At 42.0% G+C, this 20342-nt stretch overlaps 1 protein-coding gene across 1 annotated transcript; it reads right to left on the bottom strand.

The window, feature by feature from the left end:
- Positions 1-1741: 1741 nt before the first annotated feature.
- On the bottom strand, positions 1742-17716 carry gldc (glycine dehydrogenase (decarboxylating)). The gene is made up of 25 exons (XM_023978682.2): positions 17278-17716; positions 17023-17101; positions 13193-13328; positions 12581-12745; positions 12312-12389; positions 12062-12209; positions 11415-11611; positions 11119-11215; positions 10073-10178; positions 9703-9842; positions 9228-9308; positions 8968-9065; positions 8538-8622; positions 8345-8386; positions 7700-7842; positions 7152-7227; positions 5605-5730; positions 5207-5356; positions 4235-4347; positions 3793-3934; positions 3479-3590; positions 3273-3368; positions 2837-3009; positions 2446-2526; positions 1742-2256 (listed from the first exon to the last, which is right to left on the bottom strand). Exons 1-25 carry the CDS (start codon positions 17560-17562, stop codon positions 2116-2118), a joined length of 3090 nt encoding a protein of 1029 aa, XP_023834450.1. The 5' UTR covers positions 17563-17716; the 3' UTR covers positions 1742-2115.
- Positions 17717-20342: the final 2626 nt, after the last annotated feature.

Genomic DNA, 20342 nt, shown 5'->3' with positions numbered 1-20342 from the left:
TGGCCTGAATGCCAAGTGTCACGTCTGGAGGAAACCTGGCACCATCGCTACGGTGAAGCATGATGGTGGCAGTACCATGCTATGGGGATGTTTTTCAGCGGCAGGGACTGGGAGACTAGTCAGGATTGAGGGAAAGATGAACAGAGCAAAGTACAGAGAGATCCTGCTCCAGAGCGCTCAGGACCTCAGACTGGGGGCGTATGTTCACCTTCCAACAGGACAACGACCCTAAGCAAACAGCCAAGACAATGCATGAGTGGCTTCGGGACAAGTCTCGGATTGTCCTTGAGTGGCCCCGCCAGAGCCTGGACTTGAACCGATCTAACATCTCGAGAGAGACCTAAAAATAAATTTGCTAAAATTTCTAAAAACCTGCTTTTGCTTTGTCATTATGGAGTATTGTTTATAGGTTGATGAGGTGGAAAAACTATTTGTAATATATTTTTGAATAACATGCTGACCAGAACACACGCGTGTGAGTCAGCGTGCACCATCGCACGCATGTTGATTTTGTCCCCCCACACCAGACGCAATCAGGACACGCAGGTTGAAATATCAAAACAAACTCTGAACCAATTATATTAATTTGGGGACGGGTTGAAAAGCATAAAACATTTATGGCAATTTAGCTAGCTAGCTTGCTGTTGCTAACTAATTTGTCCTGGGATATAAACATTGGTTGTTATTTTATCATTACAAATTGTGGGTAAAAAGGGTCTGAATACTTTCAGAATGCACTGTACTTGTTGACTCAAGACATTTTAGCTTTGAATTTTTAATTAATTTGTACAAATTTCAAAAAATAATGCCACTTTGACATTATGGGTATTGTGTGTAGGCCAGTGACAAAACAAGACAAATGTAATCAATTTAACATTTTGGCTGTAACACAACAAAATGTGGAAAATATCAAGGGGTATAAAAAAAAAAGTTAGTCTCAGGAGGCTCAACTTGACTGTCTTTCTTTCACTTAAACAATGGGGAGGAACCAGGGGCCGGATTCACAAAACACTTCTTACACAAAAACTTAAGAACTTCTTATATTTTCTTAAGATAGTTTGTAAGTGCAATATCTTAAGATTGAATGATTTTCTTATGAACTTTCCAAATATCTTCTTACGAATCTTCTTAAGATGTTTGTTGCTGGGTAACCAATTTAGCTAGCTATCTAGTTAGCAGTCATGTTAGCATATTTCGTACTGAGATTACTGTTCTAAAACATGTTCTTTCTTCCTTAAGTCTATAGTTAAGGAAAAAATGGCAGTTAAGAAGAAATTTCACAACAGTTCCATTGATTGTGCTTTCAGTCATAAATCACACAAAATAGATTTTCTGAGGCAAAGCAAAAAAATTATCACCAAATAGGATTAACCATATTAATAAAATGAACTTTCCTTAGGTTCTCATGCCATGTCTGTGGGCAGACTGAACAGGACATTCATTATTTTGAACTGTAATACTTTAAAAGCCCAATTAATTAGCATCAAAGACTGAACACAGGACAGTTACGAGAACTGTAATCGTCACTTATTATTTTTCACCCAATTATATAATGTAATCTGGTGATAAAAAACCTCTGTCCAGATATATTAGTATTGTGTCCCACAGAACAAATCATGTGGCAAACCATGTGAGACTGAACAAGTGCTGCTATTCCAAAAGTCATATCTAGCTGGCAGTATTACCTCAAATGTGATTTTTACTGAAGTCTAGTCTACTTCCAAAACTGAACAAGAAAAGATCCAGACAATCAATGTTTATTACAACTATTTTTCCTACAGGTCATTTAAAGATTATTAACTTTCTTTATTCCCAAAACGTATTAACATCAAGACTAACGTTAGTATAAGTAATTAGGCAAACAAGTGTCAAAATGCACATAAAAAAATGTTCATACATGAAACAGATGGCAAATAAACAACAACCCTGCACAAGTTGAGATATACGTTTTTTTTGGCCGATCCTGGAATTTAGAGAATAAAACAGCGTGAAGGGAGAGTCAAGGCAACTATTTGTACAACATAGAACATAGACAGAGTTGAGGCACCAAGGGCACATCACGGAAATTTGGAAGTGTGATGAATGATGAGGGCTGATATAACAGAGGCGTTAGTGTCATGAGGAAGCTCTCTTCTCCTCATATGGTGACTCGTACACATCCATAGGGGGGCAAGTGCAGACCAAGTGCTGGTCACCGTATATGTCGTCGATCCTGGAGATGGATGGCCAGAACTTGGTCTCTGGCCTCACAAATGGCTGGAAGTTTTAAAATGAGAAACATTTGAGTTTACCATGCTTACAATTTATTAACATTAATACAGAGAGAGTAAAATAATCTGTGTATAACGATTTTGGTAAATCAAATTGTAAACGGAGCCATTTTTTCCTCAGGGGAAGTGGAGTTGGTAGTGTGTGTTGTGATTGTTTTCCAGAGGGAAGACTCACCAGGGGGAAAGCAGCGTACTCCCTGGAGTAGGGCCTGTCCCAGGTGGAGGAGATGATGCTCGCCAGGGAGTGAGGGGCCATCTGTGGACACAGACAGACCCAAGTGAACACCTATTTTAGCTGCTCTGGCAACATACCTCATCTCTTGCTACATTTAGGTCCTATCAATGAAGCACAGATTTTTTATAACACCAGAGTGGTATGTCTTATCACAATCAGTTGTTATAACTTAGCTTGAAATATAGGAGGCTATCACACACACACACACACAGACACACCTATTTAATTGAGGAAAATAACTGAGTTTATAGACCATTGTATGTAGCGGATTGCATGGCTTAATACACACAGTGTGTAAATTGTGTCTATGAGTCAGGCCAGTGCAGTGCACCTTCAGTGGGTTAACGCGGGCATCCATCCTGCCTTCCTCAATGTCTGCTATTTCCTGTCTGATTCCCATCAACGCATCACAGAAGCGATCCATCTCTGCCTTGTCCTCTGATTCCGTGGGCTCGATCATCAGGGTTCCTGCCACGGGCCAGGACATGGTGGGTGCATGGAAACCTGGCCAGGGTCAGATACAGAGGGGGATGAGGAGAGGGCTCAGTTAAATAAAAAATATAAAAAAACATTACTTTAAATATATGTACTTAAGTAAGCAGGTCTTGTGTGTGGAATGTGGGGGATAAATTTGCATTTATATATATTTTATTTGCAATTATTTTTACATAAGATACAGAAAGAGACAGAAGTAGACCCTGTTGACTTTTAAGCAGTACCAAACTATCCGTAAATGCAATATTGTGAATATCCATGTTCCAGCTCACCATAATCCTGTAGCCTTTTTGCCACATCCACCGCTTCAATGTTGGCGGTCTTCTTGAATGGCCTCACATCCAAAATAAATTCGTGGGCACAAAAACCTGTGGACCCCAAAAAATCTGTGTTAAGAAAATCAACATTTGCTAGTGTTGGCCGATTACTGATGGACACAGGACACCATACTTGGGTGAATAGGACCAACACCACTCACCTTTCCTGCCTTTGAAGAGGATCTTGTAGTGACTCTCTAATCTCTTGGCCATGTAATTGGCATTAAGGATAGCCACCTCTGTGGCATGAACCAGTCCCTTGGCTCCCATCATCTACACAGTAGGATCCAAAAGGGTATCAACGCATGTACTAAACAGGTACGTCCCCACTTCAGTTGAATGTTTTTCCAGCTGCAGTTGCCTATAAAGACCTTTAAAGTATCACCAATAGCACTATTCTAACAAATCTATCATTATCTTTATTTACATTTCATGGCACTGAACCATAGGATAGTTACAGTACACTGGTACTGACCTTGATGTAAGCCCAAGAGATGGGCAGAATGGCACTGGAGCCCCAGGGGGCAGCACTGATGGTGCCCAGGGAGCTGGACATGTTGCCTGCTGACATGCTGACCACTGGGTGGCAGGGCAGGAACGGGGAGAGGTGCTCCTTCCTGTTAAACATGCACAACTCCATTAAGTCATCAAAAGTCATTAATTATTCACTTTTAAGTCATGTTTTGCACAGAAAGAATTGTGCCAGGAGTGTTTCCTTACCATGTATGCACGCATTACTGAGTCACTTCAGATAAATGTGTCTACTAAATGGCATACATATATTATGTGACCTGACCAGGACAAAACTCCCCATTTATAATGGATTTGGCCAGTTATATTCCTTTGGGCAGGTTCAGTTTTTGTACTTAGTCCATTACTGTGCATTTGATGGAAACAATCCCGTTATGGTCACTTACACTCCGATAGGTCCCATCCCTGGTCCTCCGCCCCCGTGGGGGATACAGAAGGTCTTGTGGAGGTTCAAGTGAGACACGTCAGATCCGTAGTCACCAGGACGACACAAGCCCACCTGTAGAGAGCAGAGCAGGCAGGAGAGAGGAGATTACAGGGTGATAGAAAGGCAATTACTTCAAGGTCTCAAAGCGAGTGACGTAACCAATTGAAACGCTATTAGCGCGCACCACCGCTAACTAGCTAGCCATTTCACATCCGTTACACCAGGAGGTTTGAAGAAATGTGTAATCTGCATTTTTCACAGACTTGTGGTCAAAGGTCACTCTGTGGAATAGTCACCGCACACCCATGCACTCCCTGGGAGCCTTGTAAAACTAGGAAGCACAGAATCGTCTAGAATGTCATTGTATGCAAGATTTCCCTTCACTGGAACTAAGCCCAAACCATGAAAAACAGCACCAGCCCCTAGACATTTCCACTTCACAATAACAGCACTTACAGTTGACTGGGGCAACTCTAGCAACAGTTTGACGAACTGACTTGTTGGAAAGGTGGCATCCTATGATGGTGCCACGTTGAAAGTCACTGAGCTCTTCAGTAAGGCCATTCTACTGCCAATGTTTGTCTATGGAAATTGCATGGCTGTGTGCTCGATTTTATATACGCAACGGGTGTGGCTGAAATAGCCGAATCCACTCATTTGAAGGGGTGTCCACATTCTTGTGTGTGTGTGTGGTATCTCAATTAACTCAAATAACAAAATTTTGTGATTGATTGTGATTGATGGGTCCATGATTCAGTTAACACCTGGATAAGCAACCCAATGTGTTATTTTAATTATTTTAGCAAAAAAGGTCTTACTATACAAAAGAGTTTATATAAACACACTGTTCAACTTAAAAATGATCTATGCAGTATGTCCACACAAAAACATACTTTATCAGCAAGGTGACAAGCATATACTCTCCTCTCACCTGTGCGTTCATATTAGCACCGTCCAGGTAGACCTGTCCTCCGTTCTGGTGGATGAGATTGCACACATCATCAATGCTCTCCTCAAACACACCAAAGGTGGAGGGGTACGTTATCATCATGGCTGCCAGGTTAGCCTTGTGTTTGTCCACCTAAGAGAGGAATAATGGGTTAGTCTGTGTGACTGCAATGCGAGAGGCCACTTTTAAGGGGGCTAATTCACTGCTGGTTGCACGACCGGTAGATAGTGACCACCGACTCTCTGGCCATCATGTTTCTCAATTATTCTTTGTTCCTAGATTTAAAAGCATTTGAGGGGATACTGAAGATCATTGGTTATATTGAAAGGCTCTTCTGTAACAGCGAGCTTATTATCAGAATCACTCCAACCAGCTATTACCAGTGCCTTGAGGTTTGCCATGTCAATGTTGCCATCCTTGTCAACCTCCACCACCTGCACCTTCATGCCAGCCATCTGGGCACTGGCTGGGTTGGTGCCATGGGCTGACTTGGGGATCAGACAAACCTGAGCAAAATAGAAAACATCAAAGACAGCTACAATCAGACCATCACAAAGTAAAAGAGAGCCAACTAGGCCTAAGCAAGTCAACCATTACAGTGTTAGAGTCCTAACATTTCTTTGTGCAAATCTCCAAGTGACATCAATGCAAAATAGGTAATCAGCTGATTTTATCCCTTATTAGGTGACTTATTTATACATTTTCAACAATGTCACAGGGACACGAATACCTGTGTGTTTGTTGGGTAACATTTACATTTCCCCCCTGTCGGGAAAAACAGCCGAGCTCAATCAGTTTTGCCCATGACTTGCTGATCCCAAAGTCTTAAAATCACCAAATATGGGATCTTGAAATCAAGTAACCTCCAGGTATTGTTGGGTTTTCTGTCCTTTATTTGCACAACTGTGGACATTGACTGTTTGAAAAGCTCACACCACTATCTAAGATGTGCTTATAAGGGAGTTGTTATTTTTGATAGTGGTGGGAGCTCTTGGGACAAATGGCAAATTACAAAACGGGAAATCTACTTGAACACGCAGTCTTATCTCCAGTCACGGTTGTGATACTTAGATTTACATTTTAGTAATTTAGCAGACGCTCTTATCCAGAGCGATTTACAGAAGCAATTAGGGTTAAGTACCTTGCTCAAGGGCATATCGGCAGATTTTCCTTCTAGTCCTCTCAGGGATTCAAACCAGCAACCTTTCAGTTACTGGCTCAACTCTCTTAACCGCTAGTCTACTTGAGGACTTTCAAACAGTTCCTGTATAAGTATCCAAAACGCGCTATTCTTCAGAAGGCTTTTCCAATACAATGTCTGTCGGCAAACGAGTGGATGATTATCTTGGCCATCATACATATAAGCGGTCTGTACCTAAAACAAGTCTCTTGATGGCTTTACATGTGCTGATAAAAACATTGTATCCAGTGTGCAATACCATGTGACGCGCTTATTACAGGCTGTTCACAGGGAAATGGCTGACTACAGCAAACATTCAGGCTGAACATTTATTAGGGTAATCATTTATAGTACATACACCCCCACATTTCTGACAATATCCTCCCAAAAATAATATTGTAATTTTATAATATACATTTTATTGCGATAACAATTAAGAAAGGGTGGATATACTAGCCTAGAGGTTAGAGTGTTGGGCCAGTAACCGAAAGCTGACAAGGTAAAAATCTGTCGTTCTGCCACGGAGCAAGGCACTGTTCCCCGGGCGCAGAAGATGTGGATGTCGATTAAGGCAGCCACCTGCACCTCTCGGATTCGGAGGGGTTGGGTTAAATGCGGAAGACACATTTCAGTTGTACAACTGACTAGGTATCCCCCTTTCCCGATCCCATACTGCATGACTCTGCAGGGCTTAGTGCGTGTGCTAGCAAAAATCTGTGTGTTTCGTTTCATTACAACCATACTTACTGTTCTATGAGCATCTCCTTTAGAGTTCAGGTAGGCTTTGATGGCAGCGAGGCCAGCGTATTCTCCCTGAGCACCACTGAAAGACAAGGTCATCCAGTTTGTTAATGTACCAGCCACATGCTCAGAAACATGCACCCAGTGAAGTCCTGTCTCAGCATAATCATCAAACGTACCAAGTTCTAAGGTTAGTCAATGGGCTTTACAGTAACTGTAAAGGGAAAGCATAGACTAAGTTGAACAACCATACCGCTATCTTTCCATCTAGGCCAATGTCGCACGGTGTGCTATACATCAGCCCAGATAATTCTGAATAAGTGTGTGTGGGGGGGGGGGGGGGGACTTGGAACCATAGAGATATCAGCCACAAAACTAGCTATGATAGTTAAATGATCAAGTAAAATGACCTGAACTAAATCCAAGAATCCATTGACAGTGGGATAAATCACAGTTTGGTAAATCACGCTCAGATGATGTGTGGGAAACTGACATCCCAGTTGGTCATGAATCCCCCCCCACACACAGAATGTTGGTGTCAGTGAAGGGCTTACCTGTTGGGCTGGAAGGAGATCTTGTCATAGCCAGTCACCTCACAGAGGTCCTTCTCCAGCTGCCTGAAGAGCTGCTGGTAACCCTCAGCCTGGTCCAGGGGACAGAAGGGGTGAAGGTTGGCAAACTCATTCCAGGTGATGGGCTAAAACAGTTAGAAAGAGGGAACAATGGGAGAAATAGTCATAACAAGGTAACCTAAAGTGTTCTTCACAACACCACCATAAAAGAAAATGACTGCAGTAATCAGGGTGAAAAGGGGACATACACAGTCTACAAAACATGAAAGCTATGATCCCTTATTGATGTCACCTGTTAAATCCAATTCAGTCAGTGTAGATAAAGGGGAGGAGAGGTTAAAGAAGGATTTTTTCCCACTCAATACTAGGGAGGTGTATTAAGGTTTTGTACAAGGAGAGATATTAACCAGGGTTGGGTTCAATTCAAATTGAAGGTAGTCAATTCAGGCACTGATTGGATTTTAAAATGAAAATAAATAAATAAATAAATAGCTTTTACTTTTAAGTTTATTGAGAAATCATTGAAAATACATGCCCTTTTTTAAAATTATTGAACTGGAATTTCAGTTTATGTCCTGAATTGACTGCCTTTAATTCAAATTTACCCCAAACCTGTTATTAACTCACCATGAGCTCTGAAGAACTGTTCAGCTTCATTGTGCAGGAACCCTGACATGGAAAACAAAATGGATATTAAAAATGGTGATAGCCCACTAATCTTTACAGTGGTTTGCAGGTTTTGGTGTGTAGTATTCAGATCATGTGAAAAGCACCATGTCTAAAGTAAAACATGTCTTATTTGCTTTCCCATGAGACTCACCAGTGGGATCATGCTGTGAACCAGAGAGATATCCTTGTTCTCCAGGCGTTTCATGTAGCGCACAATGTTGGTCTCGGAGTGGTAACTGCACGGGGACGAAGAATCAGAGGGAATCAAGATTATAAGACACGTTTTAGACCTAATATGTTATTTCACTTCTAAAACCTTAGGTCTAAAACCCTGTATTATCACTTACAGTACATGTGTAAACAACCTTATGTTACCAGTGCAAGGAATTATTCTATCAGGCATCAAGTGCAGTTTGGGACAACAGAAAGAACTAATCAATATGGAAGGTCAGCTAATGTCTCTCACCATTCTGGTGTCATACTGAGAACACAAGTCATAATAACAATTCTGGCATATCAAGCGTCATCCTCATCACGCCCAGGCCAGTACTGGAATTTGAGATTGTTACAAACAGACCAACCTGTTGAAGACTGCGTGGGTGAGGTACTTGCTGGTCCTCTTGAAAGGACTACCCATAATGCCTTTCACCCTTTCACCCATCTTTTCAGCAATGAGCTCCTGTAAATTGAGATTTAATGGAATTATATATGGGATAGCTGAAATCAAAGTGTTTGTCCCATGGCTTCAAGATACATCTTTTGCACTCACTCTCAAGATAGCAATCGGGTCAATGCGGAGTTTATGCATACTCCTATATGGAATATTGAAATCAAAATATACCGCTGAGGATTCACATCCAAAGACCCAGAGCAGATCGTCCAAGTCCCTCTCTTTCACCGTCTCATCCAGAGACACACCTAACTAGGGAAACACAGAAATAATTTCAGAGTGAAAGAAATGTGTGTGTATCTAAAGCATAAATGAACATGGCCACATGTGGCTTATTCACAGGGGTGCTAATTCTACAATGCTGTAGATAGATATTTAATGAGTAGAGCTCAATGACTCTACAATACATTTCTTTCTGAACGTTCTGTAACACTTCACCATTGGTTTTATCTATAGGGGGGACTCAACGTAAGAGTATCTATGCTTCCGTGTGCTTTATTTACAAAATTATTCAACAAAGTATTCTAAGGGTCAAACATTGAAGTGTGATGAGTGTTTTGTTGTACCTTTGTTGACCTGCTTACAGTAGGAACACTGGATGGACGCGCATGTAATCTGTATCTAAACCGTATCTGGTACTACTCACCACTCCCTCGCCATAAACACGCAGGTTGATCTCTCTCTGGACAGCCCTCGCCAGAATGTCCTTGGCTGCCACACTGCAGCCAACCTTCAGCGTGTCAAAGAACATCTCGCTGTGCAGCCTGTGTCCGGCCCGCTTCAGACCTGATACAAAGGGAGGGAGAGAAAGGAATTTCTAAAAACTCAGTATCATTCATAATTTATCTAAAGAGAAGCAATGTTACTGTTTCTTTCTCAATACACGCTTGTAATTGAATTAGGTCACCGTTGATTGACATAAGCCCCAAGTGTTGTGATGTAAGAGAAGAGTTGGCAGATATAAAGCAATGCACTGTTAAAATGAATATGTGCAGTGAGAGTGTTGGAGGACATACCCTCAGCCAGGATCAGTGCAGCATTGTGTGTCCTCTCAGCAATGTGCTTTAAGCCCTGGGGTCCATGATACACTCCAAACATGGCTGCCATATTGGCCAGCAGAGCCTGAAAGAGACATATACAGTTTGAAGGTGAGAGAAAGTTGCTTAAAAATATACTTAGAAAAACACAGACTACCACTACATCTAGTTTATTTTTTATTTTAAATTTACACAAAAGAATTGCTCTGGGGCAAAGTGTGTCAGTATTGGATGGAGGCTCAGTGTGTCGGTATTGGATGGAGGCTCAGTGTGTCGGTATTGTAAGGAGGCTCAGTGTGTCGGTATTGTAAGGAGGCTCAGTGTGTCGGTATTGGATGGAGGCTCAGTGTGTCGGTATTGGATGGAGGCTCAGTGTGTCGGTATTGGATGGGGGCTCAGTGTGTCAATATTGTAAGGAGGCTCAGTGTGTCGGTATTGGATGGAGGCTCAGTGTGTCGGTATTGGATGGAGGCTCAGTGTGTCATGTTAGGTTCTTATTTTTCAGAGTAAGTAACTCAGACACTAGAGAAGCTTTAACCAAGTTTAATTCTTCCCAAGGGACCTGTACAGCTGTAATTCAGACAGCAAAACATTTCTCACCATCACAGTTACATACATCCCACTTAAGACACAAATCCTTCTCTCCAATCCTTACATCTTATGGTTCAACAGGAACAAGGTAACAGAATACCAAACCCTTATTACTCCCTTAAGGGAATCTGTCCACACATCCTGACCTCAACCCCTCCTTCACCTAATCCACAGATGTGCATCTGTCTTCTCTATCTCAACACGTTGCTCTCCTCCCTTCCACCCAACACATTCCAAAGCTATCCGTCGTCCTACAGAGAACCATTAACTTCTGACATAAAACCCAGTCTCTTTCACTCTTTCTATTCAAGGCTTCTTCTCTATCATTTATTTAATATCTCAATGTTAAAAGTTCAGCCGATTCCAAACAGTCAATATTGGATGGAGGCTCAGTGTGTCAATATTGTACAGTACCTGTATCGGTTGTACAGTACCTGCGCAGTGCAGATGTTACTTGTGGCCTTGTCTCTGCGGATGTGCTGCTCTCTGGTCTGCAGGGCCAGGCGGTACACCTCCTTACCAGCGGCATCCCTGCAGGTAAAAAAGGGACATTTAAAAACAAATGTACATCAAGATATTGTCTTTATGTATGTGTTCCACATACTTCAGTCTTTTAGACTATGAGCAAGTATGACATAAAGTAAATCTCAACATGCTGCTTATATTGCCCAACTTCACGAGATCTGCTTCCATTCTGAACAGGACCAATGTGAATCTCAAGGGCTCTTACCTAGTCACTCCCACCATCCTGCCAGGCATCATCCTGACCAGGTTTTCTTTCACAGAGAAGAAGGCAGCGTGGGGACCACCATAGCAGAGAGGTACCCCGAACCTCTGGGAGCTGCCCAGAGCGATGTCCACCCCAAATTCTCCAGGGGGGCGTAGCACACACAGGGCCAGCAGGTCAGTGGCACAGCAAGCCAGAGCCTACAGGGATGAGAGACAGTGAGTCTTCATACACAGCACTTAGGTACCAAACTGGAATCACCACATCCTACACTTTCTCACGTGCCCACTGTTCAACCAAAGACCTGCATCATAGTGAATCACTGTGAATATACCAAACCAGGAGCGACAAATCCAAATAACTCTACCAAACCCCCAACCCAATTTACTTCAAGATGTATTGTATTTTACCTTTATTTAACTAGGCAAGTCAGTTAAGAACAAATTCTTATTTTCAATGACGGCCTAGGAACAGTGGGTTAACTGCCTTGTTCAGGGGCAGAACGACAGATTTGAACCTTGTCAGATCGGGGATTGCAACCTTTCGGTTACCAGTCCAATGCTCTAACCACTAGGCTACCTGCCACCCCATATCATCCTAGGTTAATAAACCATTACTACCAATAACGTCAGACGTGGCGGCTCTCTTACCCCTCCCTTGTGAGCGCGGTCCACCAGCGCGGTTAAGTCCTCCACTCTGCCGTCGGTGTCTGGGTACTGGAACAGCACACCGCTCACATCCTTCCCACTGAAGTCCATCTCATGAGGCAGCTTCAGCACCGTCTTCACCCCGATGTAGCTGTTAGTCAACAATCACAGAGCAGAGCACCCAATAGTGAGGATGCTGCTTTTGGTACACAGTTCTAACCTTGTTCCTGAAGTATTGAAAGGATGCCCATACTTGGCTCTTGTCTGCACTACAGCGATCGTCTGAGGATGACAACGTGGGTCGATGTAGAACGTCCTTCTCTTGTTCTGTCTGTGGGGAGCATGTAACAAAAAAATTATGAATACACCTGTAGGGCCAGGAGTTTTTCCTGACTAAGTGGCCTGACCAGGCCTGGGCCCAATTTATAGACTTCAACTAGACCCTATACATGAACTTTACTAAATTAACTATCCTTTAATGATCAACCACTATCTCCCACTTGTGTTTATTCTCGACCTCACCTATGGCAGAGCTGCATGGCCTCGGCGGCAGCTGTTGCCTCGTCCAGCAGAGAGGCGTTGGCTACAGCCATGCCCGTGATGTCACAGATCATGGTCTGGTAGTTGAGCAGACTCTCCAGGCGACCTTGAGCCACCTCGGGCTGATAGGGGGTGTACTGAGTCACCCTGATGAGAAGAGGATACAGAGAAACCATTAAAATATACACAGAAAAACAAGCTGGTTTTCAAGGAATCATGACACTAGGCTGACGTGAGTGGAAGTTTACGAAGATAAAGAGAAAAATGCATTTGTAAAATGTAAAATCAAAGTGTTATGATTGAGACTGGTTTCTCGTTTTAAGTTGAACAAATATGAATCACAAGATTCCACGTGAGCATGTCATTTAATCCAGTGCAAACCTAAACTGGAAACTTGCGCATCAAGTCACAAGATTTCTGATTAGGGGCAAGTTCTTCTGCAATGTAGCAATTAGTGCTTTAATGACTAACAGAAGCCCATACATATACACACCTTGAGTACACAATCAAATATAGCATGCCCTACTAAATGGGGACAACTTGGCTACAAGATGAACATATATCACTCTGTGTGTGTGTCAAAGTGGCCCTTACCATCCCGAATTCTCTAGAAGGTTTCTCTGTATAACTGGAGGCACGGAGCAGTTGTAGTAGCCCATTCCGATGTAAGACCTCCACACCTTGTTCTTTGATGCAATCTTTTGCAGATGCTCCAAGACTTCATTCTCGCCTGGAGAAATAGCCATCACAATTGGTATCACATGCATTTGAGACAAAAAATGCATTTCAATAAAAATGAATTTCTGATGTGTATGATGTATGGTTCCTTATTGGTTTGATTTAAATGAATAAAAATGCATCTTCATTTCAACTGCAAAACAGCACACGTTTGATGCCATCTTCTCTCCCATCTAGGCAGGTGGCTGCATTATGATTCCGGATCATCCTGACAATGAGGCTTGCATGAAACCAGCTTGAAAATGATTTTACACATCCATTTTCTGAACAACCCACCAAAACAAATGAGCCGTGACATCATATAGCATCAGATTTACTTTCAAAATGGAGTGGATAGGAATTTAAACTAAACAGCTTTATGTGATTGGATGTGTAATCCACATCTCTGCGTGTCATGTTAGTGTGTGAACTGTATACAACATTTTGGTACATGTCGAATGCATTTCCATTTGGTCATCATATTTCTACGCATTGGCGGGGACAATTATGTGCAACATATGGTCCCTTTCCCGATGGCTAGTTATCTAGCCTAATTCCTCAGTGCTGAGGCGGAGATCAGCCAATACACACAGAGACACTGGAATTCCTCAGGCATTCCATTGCTGCTTGGCAACTCCCTCAGCAAAGAATGGACAACACGACCCCTCTGAACCGAGTGCCCAAACTACGCTCATATTCAGGATGAGCATTTCTCCTGTTATACACCACACAAAGATGTGAACATTTGCGCTTTGAATTTAGGTGGCACAAGACGTTTTACTGTAAATCCATCCTGCATTTAAAAATGTGATGCTTTAGGACACAGCAGCACAAGATGGTGTTTGGAAATATCTAACATTAATAACAAAACAAGTGGAAGCATCATCAGTAGTAGAGGCCAGTGGTTTAGTGTGGGGGGCCGTACTGTGTATTTGCACATTTCATCAAAGGGGAGTTTCACTATGGTCAGAAAGATCCTCAAAGCAACAGAAAAGCCTGATTCAGAACCATTGTTGAGCAGAGAATCCCTTGCTGGCTTTGCAAACCAAGCTCCTCCAACCTGAACAAGCAAAAACCAGTATGGCCATCAGTTTGTTCCTTCATGCATGGCTTGCTACATAACAGAACGCGACAGAGGCAGAAAGGAGTGACCGAAGGTGGTATTAAACCCCCCGATCCACGGACCTTATTACCCAACCTAGAATAAGGTCCAAGAAATATACAGTCAGCTATTTTGCAAATAGCAAATGGCAGATACTGTAATCTGTTATAACATATGACTAGTAGTACAGTGTTATTTCAGAGTACACTAGGCAAAGTCTGTATTACCAATTGAAGGACATATTCCTCTACCCCAAGTTGAGCACTTCTGAAATATACTACATCTCACTGCAAAATCATGAGCATTAATATGGAGTTGGTCCCCTCTTTGCTGCTGTAACAGCCTCTACTCTCCTGAGAAGGCTTTCCACTAGGTGTTGGAACATTGCTGTGGGGACTTGCTTCAATTCACCCACAAGAGCATTAGGGAGGTCAGGCGTTCCAATTCATGCCAAAGGTGTTCGACGGGGTTGAGGTCAGGGCCAGTCAAGTTCTTCCACTCCGATCTCGACAAACCATTTCTTTATGGACCTCGCTTTGTGCATGGTGGCATTGTCATGTTGAAAAAGGATAGGGCCTTCCTAAAACTGTTGCCACAAAGTCGGAAGCACAGAATCGTCTAGAATGTTATTGAATACTGTAGCATTAAGTTTTCCCTTCACTGGAACTAAGGGGCCTATCCCGAACCATGAAAAAAAACAGCCCCTGACCATTATTCCTCCTCCACCAAACTTTACAATTGGCACTATGCATTAGGGCAGGTAGTGTTCTCTTGGCATCCGCCAAACCCAGCTTCGTCTGTCTGACTGCCAGATGGACTTCCGTCTGACTGCCTGAACGCGTTTCCACTGCTCCAGCGTCCGATGGTGGTGAGCTTTACACCACTCCAGCCAACATTTGGCATTGTGCATGGTGATCTTAGGCTTTTGTGCGGCTGCTCGGCCACGGAAACCCATGATGCTCCCCACGAACAGTTATTACGCTGACGTTGCTTCCAGAGTCAGTTTGGAACTCGGTAGTAAGTTTTGCAACGCGCTTCAGCACTCGGCGGTCCCTTTCTGTGAGCTTGTGTGGCCTACCACTTCGCGGCTGAGACGTTGTTGCTTCTAGATGTTTCCATTTCACAATAACATCACTTACAATTGACCGGGGCAGCTCTAGCAGGGCAGAAATTTGACTTGTTGGAAAGGTGGCATCCTATGACGGTGCAACGTTGAATGTCACTGAGCTCTTCAGTAAGGCCATTCTACTGCCAATGTTTTCCTGTGGAGATTGCATGGCTGTGTGCTCTATCTTATAAACCTGTCAGCAACGGGTGTGTCTGAAATAGCCAAATCCACTCATTTGAAGGGGTGTCCACACACTTTTGTATATAATATATAGTGTATCAGAATAGTGAAAACAATGACTAATGTAACTAATGTAAAATAGAAAATGATGTAAGAAACATACTAGGAATTTTGACAGCTGAGCCAGTTTCACCATTGACCTCTGAAAACAATGTAGTAGTTTGTATGACATTGGTTATGGATCACTATGAAATGGAAAGAGCGCATTAGAGCATCAATGTACAGTAGTAAAAATATTGGCTAAATATGTATCATCTGTTATTACAAATAATTGTCTTAAGCAATACTAATGTATTTATTTACTTTACATGTAATGCTTGTCTGTTTAATTTACTTTTGTTTAATTATTGTATTATGGCCATATTGTCAGTTGCTTCAGAACTATTGTTGAAATTAATTAAATTTATTATACAAAACAAGGTAAAGTAGTAATAGAATGTACTGCACTTGTCCAGAATACTATGTGTTTAATAGCTTTGTAAATCTCTAGCAAGTGATCTGATATGTCGGTCTCTAATGGAATTATGCAGCATGGGTTTGCTAATGAAATACACCTCGTAAATGTAGGTCTGCTGTAGACAAACCATTATTGATAGAAACACGTTTCAAAAGGTCTCACTATTCGCTCAATCAACTGAAATCAGTCTATTATTAAATGTGAAAAATACGTATTCAAGTAAGAAAAAGAAAAGAAATGCCTAACCCATCAAGGAATCTCATGAAGTTCCTTTGTACATTTCCTTCAACTGTGATGTAATGTTATAACCAGATTGAACTGGAGTTGGGACAGGAGCTCAAGGCTGAACTTTACACTCCAATTGCCATCCTATTAGCATCGGCTTCCCAACTGGAGATTGGTGCTGGTCATTGAGTTTCGCAAAAACAACTCCAAATATGTTCAAAGGAAGACTTAAGGGTGAAGAGCGCTCCACAATGGCACACAATAGGAGTGCAATCTACATTTCAGCCACTCGTTTGGCTTGATTTACACCCATTGTAGAATACAATTCAGAGATCAGTAAAATATATTGACAAAACATAAAGAGTGACATATGCAAGATTGATTAATAAATAATCAATTCAACATGAATTTGTCAGGGATATCAACAGAAATACATTATAACGCACTTGTAAAGAAAAATCACAGGCTAGCAAATTCAGCATTTTATAACATTGACGAGGCAATATATCTATTGAGAACACAAACATCAACAATAACACGTGCTGTCAAAGATGTTGGAAAGAAGAAACACTTACAGAGAGGATCATCCATTTTCATACTTCTTTGAATACGGATGGATTCTGGAACTGTATCTTCTATCAACTGGGCGATCGACTGAAAAGCAATAAATGCTATACAAGTCAAAACCAACTGAACTTGTATAAATAGTTGCACGTTTACTGTATATGATAAGAAACATGCAAGAGTGCCTGCCATGCATTGGATCGACACATTAGCTTACTTTCTGTCCTATAATTTCTCTCTTTATCCAAAATGTATTTAAATCTTACCTCAAGTCCAAGCACATCCAGCATCTCCCTTTTGTCCCTTTCACCTGGGCCAATGTGCCTCTCTGCAAAATCATCGTGTCTCGGCAGTATTCTGTCTATCTGTCTAGAAGCAGCATAGACTGTAGAAGTCCGTAGACCCCGTACAATTACACAAGCATTAAGTGTTTGGATTCTATTATGTTGTTTCCCAAAGATACGGCTTTTACCATTAATGTGTCTGCAAGGTGCATGGGGATTCACAGACTTGGCGAATAGGATCCCCCATGACTTTGCACAGCTTTGCATTTTTAACTCACTAAAACGATAATGTAAAAAATATATATATATATATATTAAAGAAATCCTTCAAGCGGCCGATCTCAACTGAATCCCTCAGACACTGCTCTGCTTTCTCCCAAAGTATCTGCAAACTACTTGAAACTGTTTAATTCATAAGCCTGCCCATTCCACAAGAACTAACCAATCGATAAGAGAAAGGTCGCTGAGTATGCCAGGCTGCACTGAGCCCAGAGACGGAAGCGAGACATCAAACTCCTTAGTTTTTCTGGTTTATATACAGTCAATGAAAGCAGACCAGACCCAGTTGCCAATGCATTGATGCCTATGGGACAGCCACCCCGTTTAGTAGACACATTTTTTCCCAATCGTAAACGGGACATATATCCACCATCTGTGCCTATACCAACTTTGTGGCTCCCAGATTGCAACCTGCGTTTACACGGGATATGCCACTATATGGACACGCCGGATGCCAAATTCATGACGTATATCGCGCAGTTGAGAGATTCGCGCGACTCCTTGCGGCAGTAAAAAGCCATCGCCATCTGCACCCGTTCAACATAGCCTAGATGTACCTTTTTATTACTTCTAAATAAAATAACTTTTTTGGGGTGCTCATACACTTACAATTATGTTTTGGTTCTTGCTTCAACGGCGCTAAGATTATATTTGGTTGTGATCTTTGCAAAATAGCTAATTTTGGATGCAGCCGTTGTTAGCTAGAATGCTAATGCTGATTGATATCGGCTTTAGCAAAAGCTAGCCGAAGAGCCATTTGAATGGTTGAAGTGTTTAAGTATACTGAACAAAAATATAAATGCAACATTTAACATGCAACAATTTTACTGAGTTACAGTTCATATTATGAAATCAGTCAATTGAAGTAAATGAATTCCATGGATTTCACATGACTGGGCAGTGACACAGCCATAGGTGGGCCTGAGTGGGCATAGGCTCACCCACTGTGGAGCCAGGCCCAGCCAATCAGAATTAGTTGTTCCCAACAAAAGGACTTTATTGCAGATAGAAATACTCCTCAGTTTCATCAGCTGTCCGGGTGATTGGTCTCAGACGATCCCGCAGGTGAAGAAGCCGGATGTGGATGTCCTGAGCTGGCGTGGTTACACGTGGTCTGTGATTGAGGCCGGTTGGACTTACTGCCAAATTCTCCAAAACAACGTTGGAGGCAGCTTCTGGTAGAGAAATTAACATTAAATGATCTGTCAACAGCTATGATGGACATTCCTGCAGTCAGCATGCCAATTCCATGCTCCCTCAAAACATCTGTGGCCTTGTGTTATGTGATAAAATGGCACATTTTAGAGTGGCCTTTTATTGTCCCCAGCACAAGATGCACCTGTGTAACGATCATGCGGTTTAATCAGCTTCTTGATATGCCACACCTGTCAGGTGGATGGATTATCTTGCTAAAGGAGAAATGCTCACTAACAGGGATGTAAACAAATATGTGCACAAAATTTCAGACAAATTAGCTTTTTTGTGCATATGGAACATTTCTGGGATCTTATTTAAACTCATGAAAAGGGGTGGCGCAGTGGTCTAGGGCACTGCATCGCAGTGCTAGCTGCGCCACCAGAGTCTCTGGGTTCGCGCCCAGGCTCTGTCGCAGCCGGCCGCAACCGGGAGATCTGTGGGGCGACGCACAATTGGCATAGCGTCGTCCGGGTTAGGGAGGGTTTGGCCGGTAGGGATATCCTTGTCTCAGTATGTAAAAATGTAATAAAATGTATGCACTCTACTGTAAGTCGCTCTGGATAAGAGTGTCTGCAAAATGACTAAAATGTAAATGTAAATGTAAAAATGGGACCAACACTTCAAATGTTGCATTTATATTTTTGTTCAGTATAAATTGAGTAAAATGTTGCTTAACAAGTCACATAAGTCTGTGTGCATTAAGTGTTTGGCATGCTTTTTTAATGACTACATCATCTCTGTCCCCACACAACTATCTGTAAGGTCACTCAATCGAACAGTGAATTTCAAACACAGAGTCAACCACAAAGACCAGAGAGGTTTTTCAATGCAGCGCAAAAAGGGCACCTATTGGTAGATGGGGGGAAAAAGCAGACATTGAATATCCCTTTGAGCATGGTGAAGTTATTAATTACACTTTGGATGGTGTATCAATACACCCAGTCACTACAAAGATGCAGGCGTCCTTCCTAACTCAGTTTCCGGAGAGGAAGGAAACCGCTCAGGGATTTCACCATGAGAATAATGGCAACTTTAAAACAGTTACAGATATTAATGGCTGGGGTAAGAGAAAACTGAGGATGGATCAACAACATTGTAGTTACTCCACAATACTAATCTAAATTACAGAGTGAAAAGAAGAAAGCCTTTACAGAATAAAAATATTCCAAAACATGCATCCGGTTTGCAATAAGGCACTAAAATAAAACTGCAAAAAACGTAGCAAATAAATTAACTTTGTGTCCTGAATACAAAGTGTTATGTTTGGGGCAAATCCAACACAACACTGAGAACCACTTCATATTTTAAAGTATGATGGTGGCTGCATCATGTTATGGGTATGCTTGTCATTGGCAAGGACTAGGGAGTTTTTTTTAGGGATAAAAGAAACTGAATAGAGCTAAGAATAGGCGAAATCCTAGAGGAAAACCTGGTTCAGTCTGCTTTCCAATACACATATAAATTAATCTTTAAGCAGGACAATAACCTAAAACACAAGACCAATAAATCCTTCTTTAACTGGTTTCCTCCCCTTCCTCGACACCTGGATTCACCTGGTCAGTCTGTCATGG

This window comes from Salvelinus sp. IW2-2015, linkage group LG33 (genome assembly GCF_002910315.2).
Source record: "Salvelinus sp. IW2-2015 linkage group LG33, ASM291031v2, whole genome shotgun sequence".
Taxonomy (NCBI): domain Eukaryota; kingdom Metazoa; phylum Chordata; class Actinopteri; order Salmoniformes; family Salmonidae; genus Salvelinus; species Salvelinus sp. IW2-2015.
The sequence above is the reverse complement of the archived record's forward strand: the minus strand, read 5'-3'. Positions and strand labels throughout refer to the sequence as shown.

Bases quoted from the DNA above. Each gene is read 5' to 3' on its own strand.
- gldc (XM_023978682.2), bottom strand. From the start codon at position 17,562: ATGCAAAGCTGTGCAAAGTCATGGGGGATCCTATTCGCCAAGTCTGTG. The intron at 10,179-11,118 runs GTACTGTACAAC...TGTCTCTTTCAG, and splicing joins GTAACATCTGCACTGCGCAG to GCTCTGCTGGCCAATATGGC. The intron at 3,935-4,234 runs GTAAGTGACCAT...CATGTTTAACAG, and splicing joins GGGATGGGACCTATCGGAGT to GAAGGAGCACCTCTCCCCGT.